General features: G+C 30.5%; 2 protein-coding genes across 2 annotated transcripts; one reads left to right on the top strand and one right to left on the bottom strand.

Annotated features, from left to right (window-relative positions):
- Positions 1–3,046: 3,046 nt before the first annotated feature.
- LOC145131860 (uncharacterized) lies at positions 3,047–3,709 on the bottom strand. The gene has a single exon (XM_079066506.1). The coding sequence runs from the start codon at positions 3,707–3,709 to the stop codon at positions 3,047–3,049; it is 663 nt and encodes a 220-aa protein (XP_078922632.1).
- Positions 3,710–3,852: 143 nt separating this feature from the next.
- Positions 3,853–10,712, top strand: LOC145131859 (protein neprosin-like). Its single transcript, XM_079066505.1, has 6 exons — positions 3,853–3,988; positions 4,736–4,845; positions 4,951–5,037; positions 5,896–6,105; positions 6,911–7,075; positions 10,578–10,712. The coding sequence occupies exons 1-6, from the start codon at positions 3,853–3,855 to the stop codon at positions 10,710–10,712; spliced, it is 843 nt and encodes a 280-aa protein (XP_078922631.1).
- The last annotated feature ends 1,243 nt before the right edge of the window (positions 10,713–11,955 follow it).

Here is an 11,955-nt window from a genome sequence, read left to right as displayed (position 1 = left end):
AAAACTTCGACTTTTTGATCCTTTGGCAGTTCACTTTTGCATCTATTCAACTAGAAAAACGACCTAAGCTCTGATACCACTGATGGGTTTTGAGCATAACATCATTCCTAGGTGTACATGCAACCCTAATTGCTTGGATCTAGGTTTTTCTAATTTGAACATACAACATTGAATACCAAGCAATAAACCCTAGATCTAGCATTCTATAATCAAATTTAACATATAACTAGGGTTTTGATCATACCTTGATTGTTATGTAGCAATAACAATCACAATCCTTCTTGATCTTGACTTTTGAAAGCTTAGTGCCTCAAATTCTGCACCTCTAATCGAGTCACAAACACCATAAGCAACAAGATGAACAAGGAGAGAGGGAAGAGGCACCAAAAACGTTCTAGGGTTTCTCTTAGAAAGTTAGGGACATTTTTGGCTTGCCCAAGGGTTCCTTTTATACTTAGGCTTCTAGGGTTATCAACTAGGAAACCCTAATCCAGCTGCTTAGTCCTTAAGCAGCCCAAAGACCCTTCTAGAAGACCCTTGGACGATTTCTATATGGACCTCCATATAGAATTCGTCCATGCTTCCTTTATGGATCCTAAGCCCAACTTTGTAACTATCTTATAATTACAGTATCAGTCCCCTTTATTTAATTAATCTCTTTTAGCCACAATATTTATTCTTAATTAATTCTTGACTAATATTAATTAAACAATATGATTTCTCTTTTAATATATTATTCTTATAATATATTAATAAATCATAATTAATCATCTTTTCCTTAATTCATCCTATTAGTTGCTATGGTGAAGGCAACCCAAAATGACCATGCTCATAATCGGGTCAAGTACATACCAAAATAGTTATGGGCTTAGACACCTAATCCAACACATAGTGCCTAGTGAGTGAGGTATTTATGAATTTCTAGTCTAGTACCCTTTTTGTACTCATTTACTATGATCGAATACATCTTTTAGCATCCAAATCACTGTGTTCTTTAATTCTGCATGCCAAATCAGTTGCTCATAATTCATATCAAAATTGTTATGTATCAATCAAGAGATAATGACTTAAAAGGGTAATATATTTTTCGATTTGCATACATCTGGTCACTGAGTTTTTTTTCGTTTACATTTACCCCTTCAACTTGTTTAACTGTACACATTTAGTTCTTATGACCGATTATTTCAGGTAAGCCGAAACAAATGACTTAAAAGAGTAATATAATTCTTATTTTGTACACATTTAGTCCTTAATATTTTTTTTTGCACATTTAGTCCTTAATATTTTTTTTGTTGCAAAATTAGTCATTGTTGTTTTTGTACACATTCAGTATTTATGACTGTTTTTTTTTTGGTTTTCCTCATGACATATTATGCGAGACAATCCTTAATAAAGTGTTTGGGGTTGTTCATACTTATGGTCACCGCGACATCGACTGCTTAGTTGTTTAGTTCTTGTGGTTTGGCTTAGGTCTTGTGTTCTGAACGTCGTAACTTCTTCAAATGATCACAAATTTTAACGCTCTTTATATCCACACATACGTATTTGAGTCTACTACAATTTTTGTTTAGATTATTCCCGTTAAAAAATGTGTTTTAATTACGATTTTATAAAAAACACATACATACATTCATAAGGAACGCATGGGTATAAAGATCATAAGTAAAAATGTATTACTTTTTAACGGAAGTAATCTAAATGAAAGTTATAGTAGACTCAAATACGAACGCATGCATATAAAGATCGTTTGAAAAAGTTTTGACGTTCAGAACACAAGACCTAAGTCAAACCACAAGAACTAAGCAACCAAGCAGCCGAGGTAGCGGTGGTCAAAAGCATGAACATCGTCCGATACCTTATTAATGATTGTCATGCATAGGATGTTGTAAGAAAAACCATTAAAAAAACTGGTCATAAATATTAAATGTGTACAACAACAGCGATGACTTATTTTACAATATAACAAATATTAAAGACGAAATATACAAAAAAATATTAACGACTAAATGTGTACAAAATATAAATACATTATCCTTTTAAGTCATTTTTCCAGCTTACCTGAAGTAGCATGTCATAAAGACTAAATGTGTATAGTTAAAAAAGTTGAAAGTGTAAATATGAAAAAAAAATAAAAAATAAAAAACTCATAAACTAAATATGTAAAAATCGAAAATTATATTACCTTTTTATCCCACGAATCAATCATTAGGTCATCCGTTATACCCACCACATACCACATATGTGGTGGGTGCCACATCAGCATCACATTCCCCTACCACTAACATAGGATACCTAACACTAACACACCACTCCACATCATTATTTTTATTTTTTTTTAATTCAAAAATACAATAAAATTATATTTTTTATAATTAAAAAATATTCATTTTTTGTAAACTAGTTTTTCATTAATTATAAAAATAAAATTACAACTTCAAACTACATTACTTAGTTAATCTAGAAAAAAAAACATTACATTAATTAAAAGAAAACTAACAAACATACATATAAAAAACCTAATCGTCGTTCATGCTACATTGGTACAAATGTTCCGCGACATCTTCTCGAAGATTGAAACACGTTTTAATGTTATGAATTTCAACAACTCGCTCAATTGGAACGACAACGTCGTTCGGATCATACGTGCAAATCGTTCAACCTTCATCTTCAATAGTCATGTTATGCATTATAATACATGCTAGGACCATTCGTTTAATTCTTTCTTTATCCCAGAGTCGTGTAGCATATTTCACTATATGTCATGTCTGCTTAAGGACTCCAAATGCCCTCTCGATATCCTTTCTCGCCGATTCCTTTTTTTTGTAAACAACTTTGCATTTTCACTTCGAGGAACCGAGTATGCCTTCATCAATGTAGAATAATTCGGGTATATCCCATCACCAAGGTAGTAACCGTATTTGTACGCGTGCCCGTTCACCGTGAACGTCATATCAGGTGCTTTGCCGGTCCAAATATCGTTGAAAAGTGGAGACTGGCCAAGAACATTAAGGTCGTTATTAGACCCCGCTACTCCAAAAAAGGCATGTCATATCCACAAATCTTGAGATGCAACAACTTCTAGGATGATAGTTGGTTCACCTATATCTCCTCGAGTGAACTGACCACGCCATGCATTTGGACATTTTTCCCAAGCCACATGCGTACAATCTAGACTGCCAAGCATACCCGGAAATCCATGCCTCTCTTCATGAGCCGAATATAATCTCTCAATATTACGTTGAGTAGGTTTGCGTAAATATTGTTCGTGAAAAACCTCATACACACATGGAGAAAACCAATCTACACATTCAACTGCGATCCTCTCGGATACTTTCAAGTATTCGTCAGATGCATCAAATGATATACCGTATCCCAAATACTTAAGAGCAGCCGCACATTTTTGTATACTACTAAAACCCATTCTTCCTCTAGCGTCGGGTTTTTGTTTGAAAAAATCATAACGAGATTCTAAAGCATTACTAATACGTAAAAATATAGTCTTATTCAGACGGAAACGACGTTCAAATAAGTCGTCATTATAAAGACAATTATCGGCAAAGTAATCACGTACCAATAAGTCGTGTGCGGCTTGACGATCACGATTGACGACCGCCCTTGTACGATTGACGTTGAAGAATGTATGGACGAATTCTATGTCGTCATTCGAGTCAAAAGTTTTTAAAAATTCCATATGTTTTGTGGAATCCATGTATATGTATTTTGTGGTTTTAGAGAATGAAGGCTTTGTGAGAGAATGAAGGTGTGTTTTGGTGAAAATAGAATGTTTATTTATTTGTGTATTGAATTGAGTTTGAAAACAAAAGGGTCAAATGACTGTTCAACGGTCAACAAATGAATAACCAATCGTCGATTTCGTTTACATTCGTCGTCGGGAACACGAAGAACAACGGCCACGCCCGACCACGGAATGTCGGGGTGGTGTGCACAAAGTTTTCTCGTGGCCACCTGGACCACGAATCGTTTCGTGGTATGTATACCACAAGACCTTAGTTTCTATGTATGTCTTAATGAGTGGGTTCAACCATTAGTTTCTATGTATGTCTTATTAATGCTCTTTCTCATTGTAGTAACTTTGAAAAAAATATTAACAAAAATACTTAAATGTTAAGATCAATATTATAAAATATGCCCCGTATCAAATTAGTAACTATGTTTCATATCACCTAAAATATATATATCAAAATTTTATTTTTATTTTAATTCAAGAAGAATAAATAAAGAAATTCGAATAAATTAATTTCATGGACATATATAGATTCTTTTTTCATCTATGACATTTTTTTTTTACAAAAAGTAAAAATTATTAACTACTTTGCATCTATGGCCAAATCTGAATATTTACTTCTCAATTTGCTTCAAGTCCCGATATTTAATTCTCAATTTCCAGTAAATCATAAATTCGAAATAAACCCAACAAACAAACAAACATATAAAATCCATTGAAAGCTCGTAGTAATTGTATGTGTTAAATTTTAGTTTTCTAAAACCAATACTTTCATTCTCTTGATTTTTGTTTGAAGCATTGTGAAGAGCGGTTTTAAAACTTGGTTTCGTTTGCTTTTGATCACAAGACAAAAAACGAAGAAAACGTCAAACGCAAACAAATTTGTGTGACATAATTCATATATACACAGACAATAATGGAGTCTAGTTATTGTCATGACATAACTCCAATCATTTCTGTTTTTCTTGTTATTTTCTCCGGTTTTTCCAGCTAAAGTATTAAAAGATTTAAGGAACGCAAATACAACCTTCCACTCAAATAAGAAGTTGACTAATAATACTACGAAGAAGATCAACAAACCCTTCGTCAAGTCAATTAAGGTAATTTTCTTTATAAAAATTCACATGCTTTTTGTTTCCCTTATGATTTTAATTTCTATTATATAAACTAACTATAATGTTTTTTTTTTCTTTTTGTTAAATCAGAGCCCAGATGGTGATATAATAGATTGTGTTTTGATTCATTTACAGCTGGCGTTTGATATTCCTATTTTGAAAGCAACAGGGCCATTGGTATATTTATCGAATTATTTATAAGTAGGCTTAAGCTTTTACTTTTGTGGAAAAAAAGACTGCATTTTTAAACGTATACTTCGGTGTCAAAAAATAAAAAGTAAAAAAAATTGTTAAAAAAATTCTATCACTTTTTACTTTAAAAATATAAATCTATGTTCTAGTAAATTATTATAATAAAATACTAATCTGAAAAATCTATTAGATGTAATATTTTGTTAAAATATGTTTACAGAATTTAAATTTTACATTAATTTTCTTAAGTTATACTTCCGAGTCTTATTTTCGTTCGTTTTCTTCATACATAATTTTTTTTTTATCAAAACTTCGTTTTGATAGTTTTGTGGTCCATTTGATATTGTATAATCGCCATCATGATATATGTAGATTGTTAACATTTTTAAATCACATTCTACAAACGAACTGCAAAGGAGTTACCCTGCACATTAAAATTATGTTTTCATTCTTAAATAATTTCTTTTTACAGTTTTTGTTTTTATTAATTTCCTTAAGATATACATCCAAACTTTATTTTCTTCAGTCTCCTTCATACATACTTGTTTTGATTAAAACTTTTTTTTTCATGCTTTTGTGGTCCACTTGATGTGGTCTAATAGTTGTGTTATTTGTGGATTGTTGATATTTATAAATCACATTCCATATACAAATTACAAATGAGTTATTTCACACATCAAAGTTGCGTTTCGGTCCCCTGCACAATTTTCTTTTGTAGTTTTCGTTTTTACAAATTGCAAACGAATTCTCTGCTGCAACTTGAAAAATGACTTAAATACTATTTTTTTATGAATTGATAATGTTTTCAATTTGACTGGTTCTCCTAAATACTTAAATGAATAGGATCCACCTCAGATACCAAATGGGAATAAGAATGGGGGAATAGAAACAGAAGTTAAGCAGTTATGGAATTCAAAAGGTGAATCATGCCCACAAGGAACAATTCCAATAAGAAGGCAAACAGAAAGTGAGATCTTTACATCCGATTCCATTTCCACGTTTGGGAAGAGAACTAGCAGGAATGATTTCTCTCCTTCTGATAATGGCCATGAGGTGCAACATTTTTATTTAATTTTTGTTAAATCAAAAGAATATAATATTAGGAAAGAAAATCTTAAACGTATCACGTTCATGTAAAAAGTAATAATTTTTACCGTTGTATAAGAACAATATTTAATGACAATTTAAATATTAAACATACCTTTCAAGAAAAAGAAAAAAAAAACACACACACATACTCAAATTCATATCATGAATTAATTTTACTTACACATGCCTTTTCTTTTCTCGAAAAAAAAATCTATAACATCTCATTGTTATCATCATAATAAACCGGTAAGTATTTAGGATATTTAATTCCCATTATTATCATCAAAATTAAATATTTATTAAAACTATACATCAAAAGTAAATAATCTATATAGTAACCATGTAAATAAGATGACGAACAAACACAAACGAGGATTTTTTATGTTCGTTTATTTAACAAATTGTATTTTTTATGTTCGTGAATATGTTAAACGAACAAAAATAAACAAACATAATTGAACATGTATGAACATAAACAAACATATAATATACTAATTTAATTAAACATAATTGAACATATATAAACATAAAATGAGCTTAAATGAATGAAGATAAATGAATGTAAATGGACAATATAAATGAACAAGAATTTGTATTCATTTTCGTTCATTTATTAAATAAACGAGTATAAACATACTTTTTGCCGAATAATTCCCGAACAATTTGTTGAACGTTCGATTCGTTTACAACCCTACATGTATGTATGAGTTATAATATCTAATAGAATATGTATTTAAACTATATATTTATGGGTAATATGTGGTTGCAGCATGCAATTGGGTACGTAACCGATGGAGAATTTTATGGAGCAAAGGCACGTTTAAATGTATGGGCTCCAAATGTTACAAGGGTTGGTGAATTTAGCCTTTCACAAATTTGGGTTATTGCGGATGTTCCAACTCATTCCTTGAGCACTTTTGAAGCTGGTTGGCAGGTACAGTCATTTATATATATATATATATATATATATATATATATATATATATATATATATATATATATATATATATATATATATAGAAAAGGCAACTTTAAAAACTACATAATTTTAACAAAATTTAGTCAAATAAATATATATATATATATATATATATATATATATATATATATAGCCTTGATAAATATGTGGTTGTTATGTATCTAATATTAGGTATAGAACCATAAAAAACTACATAATTTTAACAAAATTTAGTCAAATATCTCTACCATATTTTTTGTATCCTCTATTAGAGCTTATGTTAGGCTTTGTATATATTTTTTATGGAGTTTTATAAGTTTACTTTTTGCTCTACAAACCGTGTATAAAAATATTTTACCAACTACAGATAGTTCGGTATATTGATATTTATTACCAAAAACTAAAATGAAAGATTAAAATTGTTCATTAAAAAACCGATAAACTTCTTCCAATAATCCATAAAAAAACAATGCAAGTATACATAAGGTAGGTGTCGTAAGAAGTTCTGAGGCTTCTACTAGAGGTCTAATAAAAAACACATTCGAAATACATAGATTTTGGGGATGAATTACAAAATAGAAAATAATATGGGTTCAAAAGCAATTTGAAGAATCTAACAGTGAAAGAAAATTATATTTTTTAATCAAAATGAAGTCAGTTTAGATGGTTTTATACATAATATTAAATAAATGATAACCACATATTCACTTTTTTTTTCTCTCTCTCTCTATATATATATATATATATATATATATATATATATATATATATATATATATATATATATATATATACACATGTGTGTGTCATTTATGTAATATTAGGTTTATATATATATATATATATATATATATATATATATGTATATATATATACACACATATATTTTTGTGTTTACCTTTAATATGCTTGTTGCTTAGTTCGATGATGTTGATTTTTCATATGAAAATATATTAATAATATATACCGAATGGAAAATTGCAAGAAACAAGAAAATATTATATTTATGAAAATATTGTAGTAATATATACCGAATTGAAAAAGAAAATCTGCAAATATATATATATATATATATATATATATATATATATATATATATATATATATATATATATATGACAAAAAAGTCATCATGATTTTTCTTTTGCAATTTAACCATCAGAATCGGATATTACTTGCAATTTGGTTTAATTTGTAGGTTATCACAAACAATAGCAGGTTTTGATGGTTAAATTGTAAATAAAATATCAATGAGAATTTTTTTTGTCAATAGACCAAAATGTAAGTATTCTTTTTTTTAATGCATAATAATTTTTAACCTTAAGTCTTATCTATTTTAAGATTAAATTATAATCTATTTTTTTGCTAAAACAACCATTATAATTTGTTTGATTTTTAATATATGATAATAAATAAATATAATTTTTTAATTATACTTCTATTTAATATAATATAAAAACCGATTAATTACTAATAGATTAAATTACACACATAATCCTTATGGTTTGGGGTAATTTGCATCTTTGGTCCTTAACTTATTTTTTAACTCTGATAGTCCATATTATATGTTTTTGTTGCGTCTTTAGTCTCTAGTCGACTTGAATTGACTATATTACCCTTAATGACATTTCTTTTCAGTTTTATATTGTTTTCTAAATTTTTAGAAATTACTAAAATAATAGGGTCCCACAAAACCCACCCTTAATTCCACCCAGAACGCTAACCCAACTCTTCCTCTCCCCCACATCTTTGTCTTCTTTGGCACATGAGCACCATTAGTGAACCCCTATAGAGTCCCCTTCCTCCCTGGAATTCCACCGTTAGTTCCTTAGCTATCACCACCACCCAACCATCGAAGCTAAAACCACTATATCTTCAATTCTTGCATAATATCTTCCCCCGTGTTCTAAACCTAGATTTTTTCTTATGAAATTGGACTTCTATATATCTCAGATAAATAGGTATCTCCAACATCGACAAATCAACTAGTATCACCAACTTCATTGAAATCCATCGTATCCAAACTAGTGCATCGAAGACTAGGTATCGTCAAGTTCCCACTGTCGTTGTTCTTCCTTTTCCTTAGAAAACTGAATTTGACGGAACGACGAGGAGGGATTAGGAAGTTGGTTATCCAGAATCGACTAATGTGTCAAAAAGTAGGGTGGTGGTGGTGGTTGAAGAGATCATCAATGGTGTTTTAGGGAGGACGGTTCGTACAAAGAAGGATGAATGGAAGGAAAAAAAGGAAGAAAAGGGGAAAGAACCTACGTGCTGTAAATGGGGGTGTTTGTTTTTTTTCTTTTTCTTTTTAAAATTTAAAAAGACAAAATTGCAAGTTTGGTATGTTGTAGGTCAAAAATTGGATGTCTGGTCCAAAAGGTTTTGGAGTTGCATCGGTGGTCCAAAATATTTCATTTCTTGTGAATTTGATTTAAAGTTACTTAAAAGCATTTAAAGTGATGAATTTCCCTTTTAATTTAGTTTTTTTTCTTTACAACAATTAAAAAAATATCTCTCTCTATCTATCTATCTATCTATCTATCTATCTATCTAAAGTTTATAGATTAGGAATCCATAGATCTACTATAATCTAGACCAATTGATTTCTTGTTAAGTGTAACTGTGGAAATATTTAGATCTAGCTCTGTGAATCTTTTGTTTGGTAAATCCCTTGAAGATCTATTGAAGGAAATAATGTTTTGTTATATTTTTGTTGTATGAGAGGCACACATGAACCTGTGTATTCTCCTTTGTTGATTTCGTATCTGATTCTTTTGGATTAGTCGGTATCACATCTGATTCATCATCGTTCTGATCAGATTCTTATCGGAGCTGTAATTTTTTGCCGCATCTGATTTGTTCTATTGTTGAGGTTTCTATCAAGATCTGGTGGTTCTAAAATCAGATCTGACTAATACACGATGTATCTGTAGTTTTTTTTATAGCAGATCCTTGTAGATCCATTACATGGTTTTTTAGATCCGGTGATCCAGTTTTTTGGTTCAGTTCTTTGAAATTCTGTTTGTTGGCAAAGAGTTGGTCGTTATTTTTTCAAATCTATGATTAGTTAGTATCACTCCCCTTTCCTCCTCCTTCTGTAGCTAAAGCCACCAGCACCATCCCAAGGTTGGGGAACACATATCACCACTGTACAACCCTAATTGTTTTTCGTTCGAGCTTCTTTTCGTTATCACATCTACTTCAGATATGTTCATCGAGAGGTTCCGGTTTGGTTAGGGTGTATGTTCATCAGATTTTGTGTGTATGTATTCATCTGGTTTCGTGTGTATTTGTTTACATCTGATCTGATTATGTGTCTGTGTATGTTCATCTGATTTCGTGTGTGTATATGTGTATACATCTTATCTGATTTTGTGTATGTGTGTGTGTGTGTGTTCATCAGGTGTAGTTTTGTGTATGGTTTATGTTTCCGAGATGATTTTTTGTTGGAGATGAAGTGGCAGAAAAAGTTTAGGTGGAGATAGAGGTGACAGACGGTGGTGGCGGCGGACTGTGGTGGTGGCAGATGGTTGTTAAACGATGGTGGTGGCGAAAGATGTTCTTGAGTGTTTTTGAGTCTATGAATATGTTATTCGGTGTTTATCAGTGATATATATATATATATATATATATATATATATATATATATATATATATATATATATATATATAGAGAGAGAGAGAGAGAGAGAGAGAGAGAGAAAAAAAGAGATAAGTTTGGAGGGAAAGGGTGGGGTTAGGAATTTTTATTTTGTTTTTCATTTAAAAAATAAATGAAATAAATAGAAATAATAATAGAAGCAATGAAAAAGGGCAAAGTAGTCTTTTTACAATTGGTAGGGACCACAGACACAACAAAAACATAATATATATAGACTTTTCAAGTTAAAAAAAAGTTGGGGACCAACGGTGCAAATTCCCAAACCACGGGGAGCATTCGTGGAATTTCCTCTTACTAATATCTCAAAGCGATGTTATAATTTTTAATTGAATCTATTATATCAACTATATAACATAAGATTAATTAAACATTACTTTCATATAGAAAACCTTTACATTTCCACAACAATAAGAGCTTAAAACATGAAAAGAATATAAACAAAGTTACATAGAAGATGAGTTGTATGCGCAACAGAATACGATGTTTTAACTTCGGAAAGCAAAACATTTTTCCATGAAAAAAGAAAGATTTGGTAAACAGTAAGTGAAGAGATGATCTTTCTTTATAGATATTATCATCTTGAGAAAAACCTGAAAATGTTGTAATTGCTATACAATGGCTTTTCCAATTTGAAATACGCAAATTCAGTCGAGGGAAAGGGATCAAAGGTTTTGATGACATATACATGCTCACCAAAAAGTCTTCTTGACCATTAAGGTTGAGGTTATTGTAGTGAGGATAGGTGTTGTGATTATGTATTTGGTGTTGTCCTCATTTGCACCATGAATGTATTGATATAACCTGAAAGAATAAAAAACATTGTAGTTAATCAGAATACATAAAAAAAACATGCAAGTTATTTAAATGTCCCTTTTTGTTGGTTGCCAAAGATATACTGCGATTAATTGGTGTATATGCTTTCAAACTAATTATCCTCGTAATGGTGGGAAAAGGAAAGATAGAAAAAACATACATGTGGAAGCCGTCGTGAGTAGATTTATTGAAGGAGGTACCACCGACCATATGAGTAGATATCCATGATGACTCACAGTAAAGTCTGATCTCAACGCACGGTGTTGAAAAACCAACCATGTATGCTGGGGATTCTATCGCACTCACATGACCATGGCCTGAACCATATAAGCTCGTTACTACCATAAAAGTAAGGAAATGTACAACTAGGATAATTATA

Source organism: Lactuca virosa, chromosome 8 (genome assembly GCF_052849685.1).
Source record: "Lactuca virosa cultivar CGN04683 chromosome 8, Lactuca_virosa_CGN04683_v6, whole genome shotgun sequence".
Lineage (NCBI taxonomy): Eukaryota > Viridiplantae > Streptophyta > Magnoliopsida > Asterales > Asteraceae > Lactuca > Lactuca virosa.
This window is presented reverse-complemented; position numbering and strand designations above follow the sequence as displayed.

Bases quoted from the DNA above. Each gene is read 5' to 3' on its own strand.
- LOC145131859 (XM_079066505.1), top strand. From the start codon at position 3,853: ATGAATAACCAATCGTCGATTTCGTTTACATTCGTCGTCGGGAACACG. The intron at 3,989-4,735 runs GTATGTATACCA...CGGTTTTTCCAG, and splicing joins GGACCACGAATCGTTTCGTG to CTAAAGTATTAAAAGATTTA. The intron at 6,106-6,910 runs GTGCAACATTTT...ATGTGGTTGCAG, and splicing joins CTTCTGATAATGGCCATGAG to CATGCAATTGGGTACGTAAC.
- LOC145131860 (XM_079066506.1), bottom strand. From the start codon at position 3,709: ATGGATTCCACAAAACATATGGAATTTTTAAAAACTTTTGACTCGAAT.